This window comes from Terrapene carolina, unplaced genomic scaffold, assembly GCF_002925995.2.
Source record: "Terrapene carolina triunguis isolate 2854851 unplaced genomic scaffold, T_m_triunguis-2.0 Scaffold96, whole genome shotgun sequence".
Classification (NCBI taxonomy): Eukaryota; Metazoa; Chordata; order Testudines; family Emydidae; genus Terrapene; species Terrapene triunguis.
In genome coordinates this window covers 11,133,793-11,153,046 of record NW_020664447.1, presented here as the reverse complement: position 1 = coordinate 11,153,046, position 19,254 = coordinate 11,133,793, and the positions used below count along the sequence as shown (strand labels likewise).

Here is a 19,254-nt window from a genome sequence, read left to right as displayed (position 1 = left end):
TGGCTCTTGTTCAGCTGACAAGATTCGGGTTTGTTGTGCAGGTCAGAATTGGGGAGTATTAACAAAACTGTGTGAGGAAGCTTATACCATATCTACCCACACCATACCTGGAAGGATCTATTGGTCCTGTACTTTCATGAGTACTTAATTATTCATAGCTTAAAAAAGAGGATTCCTCTGCCTTTACTTCTAAACTTTTATTGCTTAAATGATTTGACTCTACCACATAGCTGTATAACAAGGGTGAAGTACAATAAGATAAAGAGATGCAAATGTTTGTGCATTGCTGATGCGTTATGCTTTGGCAAACCACATTCTGTCCCAGTTAATTTGTTTCATCACATGAAGCTATGCGATGGAATGTTAATGTCAGCACCCTCTTTATTTACACACTGTGGAAAAAAGGAGTAGTAATTAACACTTTGACACTCCCCCATTGATGTGTAATTGACTGTTTCAAAGGAGCACTGGTTCATAAGCTATTGCATGCAGTAAAATTACGTTTTCTATATTGCAGCTTTTTAGGACAGGGGTCAGTGACAATGCAGAAATTGCTCAATGATGCAGATTTTTTTATTACTACATTAAGGTTTTGACATATTGGTAATGAATAAATGTTTCCATAAAAATTATTTTTTTTTATAATTTTGATTTTGAAATGATGAATACCAGGACTGTCCTCATTTGAGAAAAATGTTATAGTTTTGTAAAACAAAACATAGTTTAGTGCAACCTAACATGGGCATCGTTGGTTTAATGAATTGTAGCATGAGAATAATTTTACTGAAAACTTTGACACTGGTACTTTGTATTAAAATGTAAAAGTATGACTAGAAACATCAATATGCACTTCCATTTTATGGACAAAAGAAAGCCTGCTGTTTGATAGCCACACTTTGTATATTGTAGATAGGGTAGAGCACAGCTACTGTTTGCACGAGTGTATTTGAAACATCGGAAAAGCTTACAGATGACTATAGAGCTGTCTTAGTGCAAAAGAGGCCATCTTTTTCATACATTTTCATACATTTGAATCTCCACAAATAACTTGCTTGTCTGTTCCTAGAAATAATTGCTGAAAATGCAGTTTTGCTGATTTTTGAAATATACAGAGAATTAATTTACAGTAAATGCTTTGCATCTATTATGTGTTATGCTCACCCACCAATATGATCCATACTATTCTTGCTTCCTTTCCTATATACAGGTTTAATCAGTAAATACCTTACATCTGAAAATGTAGAGATTTTCAGCATATTTAATATATGCTAATTCTTGTAAAACTTACATTTTTCTTACTGAAAATTATTTTTAAATGGAAAAAAGGTAATCTATCTCCAATTTTAATAGCTTTCTCACTTCCTGGTGTTTGTTTGAACTGTCAGAAAATTATGTAAGGAATCTCTTTTTCTTGGCCAGGATTCTACACACACATAAAAGTAGTTTTGAATTACAATGGTAACAGCATTTTCTGGTTACATTTAATCTAAATCTTTTAAAAACTGGTTGTGGGGATAGAAAAGAATACAGAAATCTCTCAGGAACATTTGGCTATAGTTTTGTAAATAGCTTCATTTTAAATTTATTTTCCTGAATTTTTTTTAATTAGCTGTTTCCTCTTGATAGCAATGATACTTTGAAATTATAAATATTAGTGTGAACAGAGTAAAATTAATTATAAGTAGTAAGATTTGGCATCTAATAGAGTACTTGCTTCTGTTTTAATCTTGTTTTGGATTCAGTACTAACTAAAAATGAAACTAGTCTGTAAAAGCTATTCAATAAAGGCTCCTACAGGTGGCATCAGTTTGTTACAATTTGTTGTTTTATTAATGCTGATAACTTAGGCCAATAGTAGCATTATCTTGTGTCAACTTAATCACCCTAACATGTCCACATCTAATCTGGTGTTATCAGCAACCTTTCTTGCTTCAAAAAGTTAATCAGCATCTCATTTGCATTTGTTAATTAGGGTTAATGTGCACTAATTGATTTTTTGATGGTTGTAGATTTCCATTACACCCAGTTAGCTATAGTTGCTGGTGGTTCTTGTTCATGTGAGTTATGATGATCACATTTTTGTTGAATCTGTGCCAGATTGGGAGCCTGCATCATAATTATTGCTAATTAACACAACATGATGTCCTGTAATAATGTGCTTCCCTGATCTTTTATTAGGGTACAGATGTTATAAATTTCAAACTTAAATATTTACTGAGCAGTGTGAATATCTGTGTTGTTACACTGGATTAAAGTGACTGAAGTTAATTTTAACTAAACTTTATGCAGATTCTAGAATTTAGCCCCCAAAACTTGATTGGTTGAATAAGAATATCTAGATAAGGTGCGACAGTTGGGGAAGGCCATATGTAGGCCTTGCTTGAGGAAGGAAGAATGGTTTAGTTCTTACGGCTTGGTCTGGGATTCATGAGATCCTGGTTCAGTTCCCTGCTCTGACAGACTTTCTGTGTGAAGGACCTTAGAAAGTCATGTAAACTCTGTGCCTGTGTCCCCATCCGTAAGATGAGCACAGTAGCACTTTCCTACGTCACAGGAGTGTTGTAAATATCATACACTGACAATTGACACAAGTTGTGCTATGGTGGTGGGGGTTATATAAGTACCTATATATAGGTATGTTTCCATTTCCTTTACTATTTTTTTTTTCATTTCTGCATGTCAGGGAATATATTGCCACTAGGTGTCCTGTGTTGTTATCTGAAGTTTGAGAGGAGTCCCCTGTTAAGGCTAATATATTTTCTCAACAGGATATATTTCTATTAAAAAAAAAAAAATCTCTGCTTTTAGTAATGAGCATTATCAAGAGAGAAATTGTTTTCAAGGAGCCACCTTCCGTTTTAGTCTTAGCCACAGGGTATATGTATACTGGAAGAGGACCAAGGGGAATGTGAGTTCAGGATATTGTAGCAGTGGGAGGGGGCTTGGGCACCATTAGGGTCATTTGGGTTTCTCTGTTCCACTGTGCTTCTCTTCTGTCTGGTGATGCACTTTGAACTAATTTTGTCTCTCTTCTCTCCTCCCCCCCAACCTCTGACATTCTGCTGTAACTGATTTGGAATATCTAAATTCTGTTACATCTCAAGGAGATGTGAGCTGACTGTTCACTAGTTGATCAAGACCCAAGATTTTGCTGTTTTTCTGCATTTTTCTGCACTTTCGGTGCCAACAACTGGGTCCAGAAAAACCTAAGAGCAAATTGGGTGTTTTTGTAAAGCACAAGGTAGATGCAGGAATGTTGATAAAGCCAGATAGGGAACATTTACTCAAATGATGTAAAGTGAATTTGAAATTATTCTGAGGCATATGTAGTAGAAAATAGTTAAACTTGTTTATCAAATTATAATTCATACCCATAAACTATCAATGCTCTGTTGTGCAGGCTTGTTACATGAGCAGAATATGGCAAAAATGAGACTACTTACTTTTATGGGAATGGCAGTGGAAAACAAAGAAATCTCATTTGACACAATGCAGCAGGAACTTCAGATTGGAGCAGATGATGTAGAAGCATTTGTCATTGATGGTAAGAAGAATTAGCATGCTTATATTTTACACACTTTTTTCATGAGGACTATTTGTTTTTATTCTAAAACTAATTCCTTGTTTTAGGATTTTTTAGAACAGATGTGATTTCGGTCTTACATGAGTGTCAGATGTTTAACACACACAAGCTGAGTACACCATTCTTATAATACAGATACTTAGTTATCTTTAAGAGAAAATTACATGCAGTTTGCCAAATTGGGTACACAGCTCTATAGAATATTAGAATTTAAGTAATGAAAAGGTACTGCTCGTTTTAATGTAGACTTGTCTGTCAAGCCACATGTGGTTTAAACCCTCCCCCCAATTTGTATTTTCTAAATTTATGTAAAAAATCATGTGTGAAACATCATATTTAAAGACTTGGCCAACTGTTGACTTTTGAGAAGTGTTTTCTTTTCAGTGACAGGAATTGTATTTCAAATAATCATTTATAGAACTAATAAATTGTTTGCAGGTTTAATTTGTCATCTGTTTTTGCTTGCTGTCTTTAAAACAGGATGTGTTTTGTAGGGGAGAACAGTTCATAAAAACTGTACAGGATATTGCTTTAATAGATTGGCACCAAACCATAGGAATTCATGGATGACCTTGTTACATCACTTTGCTTTTCTGCCTACCAGATTATTTTGCTGTAACATCCAGCAAGTTATTACTTGTATATATTTACATGAATTTGAGTTTAAAGATGCTTATACTATTTTATGTCCTTGCTGTCTCTTGAAAATATCACTCAAATCGTTTTCCTTTTTTCAGCTGTAAAGACAAAGATGGTGAGCTGCAAAATTGATCAGACACAGAGAAAAGTAGTTGTCAGGTAAGACTTAATTCTTTGCGGCATTTTGTAGAAAAATTTAATGTGTTCTAATTATTTCATTTAATATATCTGTTTAATATTTTAACTAGAAGCAAGGTATTGTTCCTATCAGTTGCCTGTAGTTAAATAGTTGCTATTTATCATAATTTTATTAAAGCTCAGATTGAATGTGATTAGCTTATTTAATAAGAGAGTCCTATTTTCCAGCACATTTCATTTAATGACCTAACAGTGGCAAGAATACTAATGACTTTTGCTGCTTTAAATACTTGGGGAAGGATACAGTGTGGGTATGGTGAAGCCTTTTATAGAGAGACTAAAAATAGCAAAAATGCTGTCTTAATCCCTTTTTCAATTTTGTTTTACTTTTATAGTAACAGCACACATCGGACTTTTGGAAAGCAGCAGTGGCAACAACTGTATGACACACTTAACTCCTGGAAACAAAATTTGAATCACGTGAAAAACAGTCTCCTCAGTCTTTCTGATACCTGAATGTTGCGTTTTTTTGTTTGCCTCAGAGCAGATTCCAAAAACATTCAAAACTTCATTTTGACAACTTTTGAAGTTTTTTTTGTCTCCAAAATATGTGTAATTGGTTTTAAGAAATTAAAGACTCAACTATGAGCTACAAAAGCAATAAAAGTAAAATGGGAAAACACCTTGAGTTCATTAATACATTTTTAACAATAATGAATAATGATCATATTGGCTATGCATTAATTCATTTTGGTTCTCTCAATTTTAATCCTTTCTTTGAGGGGGAGGGAGGGAAGAGAGAAGCAGTAGGATGATGATTCAAGTAATTCTAAAGTGAGTGGAAATGGAAAAGAAGAGAAATGATTATCAGCTGGATAGAGAAAAATTAAATCTTTATGAAATTGCCACCCTATTATCTCTGTAAATGATACATTTAATGACTTGCCTTTTAAGAGGCAATATTTATTCTAAAATTCCGATTGTATCTATATGTACTTAGTACGATATTTAAAAAAATTAGCTCTTTAAGATCTGATACATGTAAACAGCAGACTTTCTTATTCCTATGCCAGTTAGTGAGTCATAAAGGTTTGAAGGGACCATTCCATTCTGAGACATCATTTGTCGTTTTTGTTTGATAGTTGTGCTACTGCTCATTCTGGCGGAGAAATTAGGAAGTCCTGCAGCTAAGATTTTTCAACATCTGAAGGAGGTACAGTTGTTAAATACATCACAAATTACACTTAACAGACATATACTTATAACACTTGTTTTAAATTTTTAACTTCTAGCAAAAATTTTGTAACAACTTGCAAGGACTTTAATTGCAGAAATGTAGGGAATCTATTTTCTTTTAATACAATTACATCAAAATACTAGGGGGGGAATCGGCGAGTTTGCAGTCTAGAGTTACCCACAAAATAGAATATGCACCTCTTTACTTACAGTGGAAGATTTCTACAAATCTTTCTATGATATCCATATTCAGAGATTGAATTATTTTTCTGTTTTGTCCCCTACCGCAGCTTTTTCTAGACTGTCTTCATATTTCCTTTTTCTAGACCGGTGGAGCCTTTCTAAATTCAAAAACTTTTCAGTGTCATTGATTTGACTTTTTATAAAGAAGTTATGAGAATCACAATTCTGCTCTTCCTTGCTGAGTAAACTTTCACTTGAGATTGGTGTATCTACATTGGAAGCCAGATGGGAAAGCTTCTGCTGGTGGCATGATACAGTAACTCCTGCTTTGACCTAAGAGAATAAAATGTAGTACTATAAATGCATTAAACTCAGAATAACTTGATATATCTAGAGATCCATTGCAAATTATTGAATTTTGAAGATTAGCAAGTAAGGAGGAAACAGACATGATTAACAGTGAGGATAATGCATTGCAAAACTAATTTCATTTAGTTTGACAAGCATAGTTTAGTTTTAATTTATTCTGCTTCATAATGTATTGGTAAATGTACTGTGTCCTATAAAAATAATGAAGTCTTAATTTGAGACTTAAATACAGAATATTCTCTGAGAATTGGGGAGAGACTGCTGATTTTGGATTAAGTATGCAGTTTAGCAAAGTATTTGCTAACATACATTATGCCAGTTGGAGATATTTTTATGTAGTGATGCCTGTCACAATTTAAAAATACTCTTCATTCTTCAGCTGACAGTCAGTGAGGAAAAAATGAGCCTTGTGTTGTTAAGAGCTCTTTTTGCTCTTCATTTAGTTTTTTGGATGGTTGTGTTTACCATTTTGTAGAGAGACACTCACATCTGATCGAATCAAGCATGTACAGTGTTTTCTGGATCCAGCACTGACAGATGATAAAATAAGTGATCAAAGTTATATCTTCGGACAATATAGGTATCTGTAATAAACCTTTTCACTTTCCCCTAAGAAAAAAAACTGCAAGAATTTTTTAAAATATGTTATTTGCTCCCTTGAATTATGCACTCCATTCTACCTTCTACCAAAACAAAACAATGGTAAACCCTAAGGTTAAATTTAATAGAAGTAAAGCTGCAGTATACTTTTTTTTTTTAGCTTTTAGCTTTTGTTTTCTCCCTTCCGAGGACTGCTACTACTAATGGAGTAGGAAAGTGGAATCAGCCATTAGAAACTTGGCATTTTTCCAATATACTACTTGTGTTCAAACTGCTTACTTTCAGTTTTAAAGTGACATAGAATGGAAATAGTGTCCTAGTTACTCTGGCTGTGGATAATTACTAGAGCAAACCAACTCTTTGCACAGCACACGTGTTACACGTAGATGCAGCTGGTTTGGTGTGGGGACATTTTATTGGTCCACGGCTCACCTTTCAGACATAATATAATGAATTAACAAATATTTCAACTGCTTGTCAGATTATTACCACTGAGTGGTACTTTGAAACTACATTTCCAAGAACTGCAATTCTGTTACGTGAGTCCTTGACACACAGGGTCTCAAGGAGTTGGCTCCATGCACAAGTTGTCCAGCTGACTGAAGATGCATCTAGCACTTTTTGACTATTAGGGTCATTTTTCAGCTACAGGCAGAGGGAGTATCTCTTGAAGCTGTAAGGACACTGACTCCACACCACTTTGTTCAAATAATTATGAAAAATAAAAATACGTATCTAAGGCCTAACCTCCTACAAGACCCATTATGTCATTGTGTTTTTATAACCATTTTTGCATTTTAAAAGGAATATTGTAAGTATGTTTCAACTGTACACTAAAATAAGAGTAATTTATCTCAAGGTGGAGTATGGAAAAATATAATAGTTATTTCTTTTATGGCCAAATGCTGTTCCACACTTCTACCCCTAGTAAGGTCCAAAATGTAACGAAACTGTTGCAGTTCCACTATGTGGGCTGCCATGCAGAGAGACTGCACTATATGTAAGACAATGAATGGTGGATCTGGCTCTTCTCCACAGGCCTGAAAGACTGGGCAAGCTGTCCATTGCCAATGCTTCCACCAGCCAGAATTCCCATTTAGGGGATGCACGGAACTATACCTGCACCTTCATGTTAGATTGGCGGGAGGAGAATTGTTTTTGCACTTGGCATTGCTAGTAAGGTTCCCATGTGCAAGGCCATTTACTAGGGTTTTAGTCCAAGAGGGACCAGCATTTGAGCCCTGGAGAATAAATTGCAGTAGGTAGTATGTGTAGAGGCTCATAGATTCAATACAGATATGTTACAATGTGTTTTGAAATACTGGATAGCTATGTGAATCCCATCCATTGGATTAAAAATTTGTATCCTTTAGGCTTTTAAATGTTAAAGGATCAGAAATGCGTTAAAACTGCAGATTTCTGTACCCCAGGTTGGTTGATTCTAATGAGTGTCTTGCATTGCTGTGTCAGTCTTAGTGACAAATAGAACAAATGCTATTAAGCTCAACAGGAACTTGTTATTGATAGAAGCCATCATTAAGAGAATGTTAATGTTACGCATTTAAGCACTTGGGTCAGCAAATGAGTTAAGGATGCTCATGCAACCTCAACTCTGCACTTGTGCATATGCATTCTGATTGAAAGCACAGTATATGGATGCTTAATACATGGTTATATACAATTCCTTGATTTCCTCCCCCCCACCCCCCCCAATAATCTTAGGTGCACTTGTGTAGTATCTTGTACTATTTTTGTCATTCGTATATATCCTATTTTCCATGTTATTGTGGTCCAGGTCATCCTTGACTTAGACTTTTATATGGTACATTCTTGCCTGTCTTATCCAAATACATGGCTTATTTAGTCAGCAGCCATATCTTATACAATTTTTTTCAACCACATACATCCTTGCATATAATTCAGGTAGTTATGAAATATCTCAAGTATCCCAGCAAATTTTCTCTATTGCTGTTATACCTAGTTTGCAGTATGCTTTGTGAAAATGGTACAATGATGTACTCCACTTCTGATAGAAATGACTACTGGACTATGGCTGGCACACACAGTACTACAAAATACCACAAATGTATGTAAGGGCTAGTCTACACTAGAAGCACTATGGCGCATCTGAAGAGGACGCTTTATGCCAGTGGGCGAGATCTCTCCCATCAGCATAATAAAACCACCTCCGTGAGAGGCAGTAACTGTATCGGCAGGAGAAGCTCTCCACTGACAGCGCTGTCCATGCCGGTGCTTAGATTGGTGTAACTTACGTTATTTGGGGGGGTGGCTTATTTACAACTCTGAGTGACCTAAGTTATACCAACATAAGTGGTAGTGTGTATAAGCCCTAAGGTTGTAGAAAAGCTGTATGTATTGTATTTGAGACAGTCTAATTAAATGATCATATATTATTATAATGCATAAGTACAAGGGCCAGAATTAAGGTTTTACCTTTGTAATTTCCTGGTTTATGACTGTTTAACTATCCAACTTTAATAGCCTCTATTTTTTCTAGGTTTACTTCAAAAAAAAAATCTATATTGCAGAAATGACATCATCACCAGAGGGTCTGATCCCATGCACCTTAGGAGGTCTTCAGGAGAGAGCTGCTCTCCTTGTAGACCTTAGTTGTGCAGCTTTTACCTTTCAAGATGCAGTGATTGAGACATGTCTCATAATTATTAACTGGAGCAGGAAATGTTTCAGAATTAAAGGGCTCAACTAAATAAAAAAATACCCCCTAGCTTTCCCCCCCCCCCCCCCCCCCAGATGAATGTATTTAGTCTGAGCTAGAATACAATTTATTCAGCGTGCTGTAGAACATAATTGGTACAGTAGTCTATATGATAGCAATATAAGTTGTTAGTGATCAAGAACACCTCTTAACTATTTTTAATCCTCCAGCTCCCCTTCTTTATGCCTATAAAAGTTATAGTCTTGAGGAAATAACTTATTACAATTGTAATACCAAAACAAATGGGAAGAGGCAGAAGCAAAATCCCAGACTGGGGCTTTATAGATTCAACACTTTGAAATGCACCTGAAGTCAGCAAGCTGCACTGGTTATGTCTCACATATGTCTAATCCACAAAGGCAAGCGGCTACATTCTCCCCCAGTGGAAGTCTTTGCTTGGTTTTCATGAATAGCTCTAGGTAGACCACAGTTCAGTAGTGTAGTCTAGAAGTGACAAAAGTGTGTATAAATGCAGTCAGAGGTGTGTATGTTAAAGGAAATGCTGCAACCTCTTGTCTAGCTGTAGCTAAGACATGTTGGTCTACTATTTTAACTAAGGGCAGAAATAGCATTTCCACTCATTAAAAGGAATGGATATAATTCCTGCCAATTTATCCAGGTGCTTCTCCCTACCACTCAGCATTAACTTCAACTCATCGTTATCCTTATTCCTGTGTCTTTCACATGTGGAAAGAGCAAACACATTGGAACCTGAGTTAGGCAAAAGAGAGATCTGAGTATCATGAGCATATTGCTGCGCATGCAGCCTAAAACAACTCAACTTTTACCGGTGGCCTCATGTTTGTTGAAAAAGAATACTGATAACATGGAAGTAGTGTTTTGGGAGGCTGCAGAGTTGTTCAATACAACCCTTTGAGATTTATCCAAAAGGAAGGAATAGTGCTACTTAGAGAACAGGTGAGCCAATGGTATTGAAATGGTGCTGAAATAGTATTGAAAGTGATCCAATAAAATCAGTAGACCTCTAACCTTGGTCTATCAGATGGAGATATCAGTATAATTATCTCTACATAACCAGACCAATAGGATCCAGCTGACTGCCCACCATCTTCTCAGTAATCATTTCCAAAATGGAAGGTCCAAGATGGTTAATTCACAAGTTGTCACCAAAAAAAATCACCCTTGAAGGTATGTTTAATATTGTGCCTTAGAACTTGTCTCTTTGGCTTGGTCTACACTTACCCCCCAAGTCGAAGTAAGGTACGCAAATTCAGCTACGTGAATAACGTAGCTGAAGTCGACATACCTTACTTCGAACTTACCGCGGTTCAGACGCGGTCCACACGCGGCAGGCAGGCTCCCCGTCGACTCCGCGGTACTCCTCTCGTTGAGCTGGAGTACCGCAGTCGACGGGGATCACTTCCTGGTTCGATTTATCGCGTCCAGACCAGACGCGATAAATCGAACTCGGAACTTCGATCCCCAGTCGCCGAACTAGCGCGGCAGTGTAGACCAGCCCTTAGAGACAGAAACCAGACTCAGCCCTTTTCTTCAGGTTTTTGCATACAGTGTTATGTACCACAGAGATCTCCAAAATGCAACATGAAACATGGCTAGTTTAATCTTATATGACAAATTGACCCTAGAGAATGACAAGTTTCCTCTTTTAATTCTCTGCTTATGCATACATTGATGTATACCAATGTGAATATTCTGCCTTATCAAACAAAGATGATGATAATGAACAAATTCAAAAGCAATGAGCAATATATATTTTATTGCAGCGTAGAACAAACTAGCTAACAGATATTGCAATTCATATATATTCTGAATTATTTTCTTAGATAAGTAAACAAAAGGAACATAATATGCTTGTCTTCCTATATTGTAGGTGATCATTTTTATTGAGGTACATAATGAACTACCTCACCCTCTCCTCCCAAAACAGACTGGCTAGCATCTGCTTGATTTATATGCTGTGACTTTTTCCTGCTGTTTTCTATCAACATTAATTGTGAAAAATGGTGCCATGTTGCCCTCTTGATATTATTTTGGAGATCGACTAGGTCTTAAAGCATCCAGATGCATACAGTTCTACACATATCTGTGGAATTAGCTCACCAAGGTCTGCTCTGCAATATTTTTAATTGACTTACATGTTCTGTGGGAAAAGAAGAATCATAAAAAGTCTTTGCTATTGCATTCCATTCTTCACTGGGATCTCTCTTGGGACCTCGATGGATACTTGAGGTATTCAAAGTGTCAGCAACTCTGTTAATGCTGGTAGAATCTGACTGACAAAAAGGAAATGGTAACAACTGCAATTCATTTTCTAGGCACTCATTTTAGAGTGACTAAACTTCTGGTTTATCTCTGATCTTAAGAATCACAAGTGTTTGTTTTAAATCACAGAATTTTTGTTTTGATTTTACCTCATTTATACTTTGTTTTTCTACACTGTGATCTTACTGCCAGAAATTCTGTTTCAGTAGAAGAGCAGCAAGAATGATTTTTTCAATAAAGTTTCCATTTTAATAAAAAATACTGTTTACCATCATTTCATTTATATAATGCATTACAAAAAGTCCCAATATGAAAATAAAAAGATATTTTTGGTAAATAATTGGAATGAAGAGGAAGTTACTCACCTTTTGCAATAACGATAGTTCTTTGAGGTGTGTGTCCCTAAAGGTGCTCCATGGCAGCTGCTCTTGCATCCCTGCGCTGCTGATAGAACTTTGGTAGCAGTGTTCATTCACCCCGCATATGTGCTGTCCCCTCCTCATACTCTGCCAGGAGGCTAACCAGCACGCCTGGGTGAATCCCCCTCAGTTCCTTCTCTACCACAGAGTCCTTGACAAGAACTGCTAAGTAAGGGGAGGAGGGTGGGTCATGGAGCATCCCTAGGGGGACAGATCTCAAAGAACCATCTTTACTGCACATGGTGAGTAACTTCCTCCTCTTTGAGTAGTGTCCGTATGGGTGCTCCACTGTAGGTGACTCCTGAGCAGTATCCCTAATGGGAAGCTGGGATTTTGGAGCTGTTATGGATGACAATACTGCGGAGCCAAAGACAGCGTTGGAAGCAGACTCCGCAGTAATCATAGAGTGTTCTGAGAAGGTATGCGCAGACTCTCAGGTTGTTGCCATGCAGATTTCTGAGATGGGGACATTCTTGAGGAAGGTGACAGAGGAGGAAACAAATCTTGTGCAGTGTGTGTGGATTCCGGATGGAGATACTATGTTGTGACCCTGATAGTGTTTGATACAATTCGAGACCCATTTGGAGAGTCTCTGGGCCGATATCGTTGCACCATTAGACCTTTCCGTAATGGAAAGGAAAAGCTTAAATTTCCTAAATGCCTTTGTCCTGGCCAGGTAAAAGGCCAGGGCTCTCCTAACATCTAGGGTGTGCAGTATAGCCTCTTGTTATCGCAGTGAGGATTAGGGTAAAAGGATGGGAGGTGAATCAGTTGGTTTATGTGAAAAGATGAGGTCATCTTGGGGATGAACTTTGGGTGCGGTCTGAAAGTAACCTTGTCCCAAAATAATATTGTATAAGGGGGTGGAGGGTGCCATTAGTGCTGCTATCTCCCCTATTTGCCTTGCTGAGGTGATCGCCACCAGGAACACTGTCTTCTTAGGCAGGTATGTGAGCTAACAAGTGGCCATGGGTTCAAAGGGTGGCCTAGTCAGGCTCTTTAGTATTACATTGAGGGAGGAGCGCTCTCACTCAGAGAGAGTCGAGATTGGCTCCTATGAACTCTAATCTCTGTACTGAGGTTAACATTTATTTTTGGACGTTGATTTGTAGGCCCTGGCTTCTGAACAAGCCCATAGTCATATGGGTAACCTGCAGAGCTTGGTCGAAGGAACGAGCCCTGAGGAGGTAGTTGTCTAAATGGGGACAGATCATGATTCCCTGGAAATGAAGATAAGCTGCCACTACAATGAGGACCTTGGAGAATACTCTGGGAGCCGATGATAGCCTGAAAAGGAGTACCCTGTACTGGTAGTTGTCCTGTCTTGGGGTAAATATGAGGAACCATCTGTGGGATGGTAAGATTGAAATAAGCACCCTGAAAGTCGAGGGGTAAAAAAGTCTCCCTGTTCCAAAGCTGGAATAATCGCTGTTAGAATGACCATCTTGAATTTTTGAGCCTTGGCAAACTTGTTGAGTGCTCTGAAGTCCCGTATGGATCTCCAACCCCACTTTTTCTTGATTATTAGGAAGTAACGAGAGTAAAAATCTTTGCCTCCTACTTGCTGAGGTACTGGTTCTCTGGCTCCTACACAGAGAAGGTGATCTATCTCTTGTCACAATAGACTCTCATGAGGCAGGTCCCTGAAGAGGGACGGGGAAAGGTGTTGCGGGGGCAGAGGAAGGGAGGTGAAATGAATGGAATACCCATTGAGGATGATCTCTAGCACCAATTTGTCAGATGTTATCCAATCCCAGGTGCTGTGGAACAGAGCAAGGTGGCACCCAAAGGGATGTGACGGGTTGTTTAGCATCAGATGGTGTTGGAGGGAGTGGTCTATTGATGCCCTGACTAATCTGTCAAAATTGATGTTCTGAAGTGGATGGTTGGGAAGAGGAAGGCTGTGTGCCCGATGGTTTTCAGTTTGAGAATCTGGACTTTTTCCTTTGTGGCTCATAAAAGCGTTGGGTTTGATAGTGTGCTGTGCACGATTTAAGTGAGGGCTGAGGACTGTATTTTCTCTTCTGTCAGGTGTATAAATCCCCAACAACCAAAGAGTAGCCCTGGAGTCTTTGTGTGTGTGGAGGGATGCGTCCATCTTTTCTGCAAACAATTTGGTGTCTTTGAAGGGAAGGTCCTCTGTGGTTGTCTGTACTTCCTTGGGGAAGCCAGATAAATGTAGCCAAGAGGCTCCTCGCATCACAATTGCTGTGAAGATGGATCGTGCTGCAGAATCGCCTACGTTGAGCACTGATTGAAGTGCCATCTTGGCTTCCAGTTGTCCTTTGATAATGGCCCTAAACTGATCTCTGTGTTATTCCAAAAGCTGATCAATAAACAAATTGAGTTTGGAGTAATTGAAGTAGTCATATTTTGCTATTAGAGCTTGGTAATTTGTGATACGGAATTGTAGTGTGGCAGAAGAATAAGCCTTTCTTCCAAAACGGTTGAGGCGTTTCCAATATTTATCATGTGAGGTGGACTTTGCCTGGTGCTGACGACCTCTGGAGTTCACTGCATCCACAACAATCAAATTAGGGGGTGGATGGGAGAAAAGAAACTCTGTGCCCTTGGCTGGGATGTAGTATTTCTTATCAGCTCGCTTACAGATTGGCACAACCGATGCAGGGGTCTGCAATATCATCTTGGCTGGATCCAAGAAAGCCTCATTGATGTGGAAGGCTTCTCTGGATGAAGAAGAGGAGTGTAAAAAGTCTATCAGCTTATGGTGTGATTCTTTTACCTCTAGAGGTAATTGCAAAGTATCTGCCACCCTCTTAGGTCTTGAAAGAGTTTAATGTTGTCTGTAAGAGAGGGCAGAGGAGGCATCTCTGCCTCATCTGGTGAGGAGGATGAGATGGCGGAGGGGGACGAAATGTTGGTCAGTGGTGGGACCCTATTTGTCAAGTATCACATGGTTAGAGTTGGCCACAAAATTTCCATTAAAAAAGTCAATGGAAAATGACTTACACAGTAAGGCCCAATGCTGCAAAGACTTTCCACGCTGTGAGTAGTGCCATTAAGCACATACCTAAATCTTTGCAGGATCAGGGCTGAAGTCTATTTTCTAAACCAGTCAGCGTAGTCAGTTAGTGTTATGAGTCAATGTTGATACAGCAAAGTAACAAATATCAATCATTTGGTACAGTAGCAAAAGTTATTACCTTACTATGAATATACATATGTGCTTTGCCTTGGCATTAATTTTTATAAATGCTTTCACATGTATGTACCAGCAGGAGACCTTAGTCTAATTATAATGTTATATTTCATTAATTTTTGTTGTTTGCTTCTGTTATAATTCTTCAGGAAGGTCTTATACTATTTCCCAATTCATCCCAGTTCGCCCTGGAGATCATGTGTTGTGGCTGATCTCTGTAACCTACCAATGTCACTCCCTAATTCACTAGCAGAATTGTGGTTGAGTGGCATAAGGAATTCCCTCACATAGGCTGTTACCTATTTCTGCAATGCACCAATTTGAAAGCATGGCATTTGTATTGAGAGTTGAAGTCAGGTATCCCACATGACTACAACATCTTCTAATCTAAACAGATGTGTAAATGTGTAAAAGTTTTGTAGTTACTTAACCTACAGTGCCTGTATTTCTTTGAGATCTGTTGTCCACATGGATTCCACCCATGGTGTGACTGCCAAGCATTTGGTGAATATCCTGTGCTGCAGAAGGACCAAAAGGCAGGACCCTGTGCTGAGAAAAAGTTCCTCACCTTGTGCCGTAATGATGAGTTTTCGAGATGTCCTCCTATGGGTGGGTGGATGTGCTTGCGTCCCTGCACTGCTGATTGGAGACTTCAGTAGCAGTGTCTGTTAGCCCTGCACATGTGCTGTCTCTCCTCTGGCTGCACCATGAGGCTAGCCAGTGCATGAAAGCTAACCTCCCTCAGTTCCTTCTCTACAGCAGACTCATTGACAAGAACTCCAAAGTAAAGGGGAGGAGCATGGGTTGTGGAGCACCTGTAGGAATACATATCTCAAAGAACCATCATTACTGCACAAGGTAACTTCTTTGAGTAGTGTCCCTATGGGTGCTCCACTGTAGGTGACTCCTGAACAGTACCCCTTCTGGAGGGCCGGGACTTCAGAGTTGGGTCAGTTACAGATGACTGCATTGTGGAGCTGAAGATGGCATTGGAGGCAGAGTCCCCAGTGATCACATAGTGTTCTGCGAAAGTGTGGACTGATACCCATGTTGCTGCTCTACAGATCTCTGAGATAGGGCTATTCTGGAAGAAGGCAACAGATGAGATTGACCTTGTGGTGTGTATATGAATAGAGTCTGGAGGGGTCATGTTGCAAGTTTGGTAACACTGTCTGATGCAATTTGAGACCCACTTGGAGAGCCTTTGGGCTGATATTGCTGAGCCCTTGGAAAACCCTACGGGACTTCCTGAAGGCCTTTGTCCTGCACAGGTAGAAGACCAGGGCTCTCCTGACATCTAGGGTATGCAATATAGCCTCCCTGTTGTCTTGGTGAGGCTTGGAGTAAAAAAACTGGAAGGTGACTCAATTGATTCATGTGAAACAGGGAGGTTGGATGTGGCCTGAGCATAACCTGGCAAAAGAGGAATTCAGATTCATTGGCGGGGACATAGTAGTTTTTGTCTGCCCACTTGCAGGTAGGCACTACCAACGCTGGGGTTTGCCGTATGGTTCTTGCCGGGTCTAAGGTAGTTTAATAGGGAGGGCGATCTTTGAGAGGAGGTAGAATGGAGGATGTCAAGTCAAGGAGTCAATGGTGAGTGTACTTCTAGTGGTATTTGGAGAGTGTCTGCAACTCTTTGCTAACTCCTGGAATAGACAAAAGTCATCTGCCAGAGATGGTGGGGAAGGCATTACTGCTTTGTCTGGGGAGGAGGAGAATATGATCCTCGGTGTCAGTTCTTCCTCGGCACCACCCTCCAGTTCCTCCTATAATATCTTGTGGAGGCGCCGAAGCTCTGGATGCTGCGGCCGAGGGGGTGTGTCTTGAGGGTTCTCGGGTGAGGCTTGAAGCCCAAGAGGCATGCCAGCGATATGCTGCCCAAGAGTCCCAAAAGGGCCAGTAGGGAGACATAGATCCCGGTGGTGGTACCCATGAGTGGCCGAACCAGGATGGCAGTGGTGGGGCCACCTGTGGGTATATTTTAGGGCTTTGTTGATACTGAGCACTATATGGGGCCTGAGTGGAGTATTGTGATGCCATCTCCTCTGGTTCACTGTCTGAACCCTCACTAGAGAGCGGAGGAGCATGGCATGGCAGTGGGGATAATTCCCGTGCTAAGCACAGGCTCAGTGCATAGGTCCCGGCACTGAGAAGCGGAGACCGCGGTACGTCCGATATGCGGAGGTCCCTGAAGTGGCAGGATTCCATTAGTACTGATTGTCCTGGTGTCAGTGCCGGGGGGACAGGGATCTTGTCGGTACTGGTCGCGCTGGTGCCGGATGAGGCGTCTTGTAGCTCTTTCTGAACTCTCTCCAATTTTTCAGCATCTTTATTGAAGTGTGAGCCCCAGAACTGGACACAGTATTCCAGTAGTGGTCTCATGCCATATACAAAGGTAATATTATCTCACTGCCTTGATATTTCCCAGATTATACCTAACTGGAGGCTCATGTTCTGTTGCTTATCCAACATTAACCCTAAGTTCTTTTCAGTTCCATTGCATTCCAGGATACTAACTACCATCTTGAATTTGTGACCTACATTCCTTGTTCCTAAATATTTGACCTTGCATTTGGCAGTATTAAAACCTTTTATTCAAATGAGCCCACTTCATCGGATGCATAGAATGGAACATACAGTAAGAAAATATTTATACATATAGAGAACATGAAAAGGTGGAAGTACCCATACCAACTGTAAGAGGCTAATTAATTAAGAGAAGCTATTATCAGCAGTGGAGAAAAACTTTTGAAGCGATAATCAAGATGGCCCATTTCGGACAGTTGACACAAAGGTGTGAGGATACTTTAACATGGGGAAATAGATTCAATTAGTGTAATGACCAAGCCATTCCCAGTCTCTGTTCAAACCTAACTTAATGATATCTAGTTTGCATATTAATTCAAGTTCAGCAGCTTCTCGTTGGAGTCTGTTTTTGAAGCTTTTCTGTTGCATGCAGTTGGTATGGGTACTTCCACCTTTTCATGTTCTCTGTATGTATAAATATCTTCCTACTGTATGTTCCATTCTATGCATCTGATGAAGTGGGCTGTAGCCCATGAAAGCTTATGTTCAAATAAATTTGTTCGTCTCTAAGGTGCCACAAGTACTCCTGTTCTTTTTGCTGATACAGACTAACACGGCTGCTACTCTGAAACCTTTACAATTTTAGTTTTTCTTTCCTTTTCCCCTATTTCCTTCATTGTTTGTTTATTTTTACTTGCTGTGTCTTGTTTGCTTTTTTAAAATCATAAATTCTTTGGAGCAGTGACTAAGGGTAACATTTTCAAAAGTGCTAAGGTAACTTTGGAGTGAAGTCACTGGGACTTAAGCACCTAAATCATTTAGGTGGATTTGAAAATTTTACCCTATAGCTCTTATTTTTTTCTAAAGCACCTAGCACAATTTTGGATGGTGTAAAAATAATACATTATTTTTTTCTTAACATAGAGAAACAAAAATTATCTCTAACTGCTGTCTTGATAAAAGATTATTTGGAGTTTAAAAACAGCACTTCTCATTAAAGTAATCAAATCTAATTGGTAGATTTATTGCAAAATACATCTATGATATATGCTTTATTTCTTTTTCACATTTTACTAGACTAAGTTTACAAATGTTTATAGCAAAGTTCATATTTGTTATTCGCCCAGCTTTTGAGTATGCATAATATTGTTCAGCGAATAATCACCAAAAGCCTTCTAATGGGCTCACCTGTTTTTCTTTCCCAAAGCATCAAAGGATAGAATCTTCTCCTTTCTCATTTTTTGCCATGTTCTGTTTATTTTGTGTGTGTGAGTGTTATCTGGATTAATGACATACAATAATATAACCAAACAAGCTGTTTATGGGCCCAATTCTAAGAGGCACAGAGCACCCCACAACTAACGTTAATTTCTGTGAGAGCTGAGGGAAGTGAAAACTTTCCAAGAGGTACTCAGCA

At 39.0% G+C, this 19,254-nt stretch overlaps 2 protein-coding genes across 2 annotated transcripts in view; one reads left to right on the top strand and one right to left on the bottom strand.

The window, feature by feature from the left end:
- The window catches only part of EIF3M (eukaryotic translation initiation factor 3 subunit M), a 28,082-nt gene extending 23,040 nt beyond the window's left edge, over positions 1–5,042 (top strand). Inside the window, exons 9-11 of the mRNA XM_024211460.2 lie at positions 3,401–3,544; positions 4,321–4,381; positions 4,756–5,042. Coding sequence (XP_024067228.1) covers positions 3,401–3,544; positions 4,321–4,381; positions 4,756–4,876 — 326 coding nt within the window. The 3' untranslated portion in view covers positions 4,877–5,042. The remainder of the gene's footprint in view (positions 1–3,400; positions 3,545–4,320; positions 4,382–4,755) is intronic.
- CCDC73 (coiled-coil domain containing 73) overlaps positions 4,897–19,254 on the bottom strand; it is a 67,396-nt gene continuing 53,038 nt past the window's right edge. The window contains exons 13-15 of the mRNA XM_026651233.2: positions 11,568–11,736; positions 6,636–6,678; positions 4,897–6,112 (exon numbers count right to left, since the gene is read on the bottom strand). Coding sequence (XP_026507018.1) covers positions 5,858–6,112; positions 6,636–6,678; positions 11,568–11,736 — 467 coding nt within the window. The 3' untranslated portion in view covers positions 4,897–5,857. The remainder of the gene's footprint in view (positions 6,113–6,635; positions 6,679–11,567; positions 11,737–19,254) is intronic.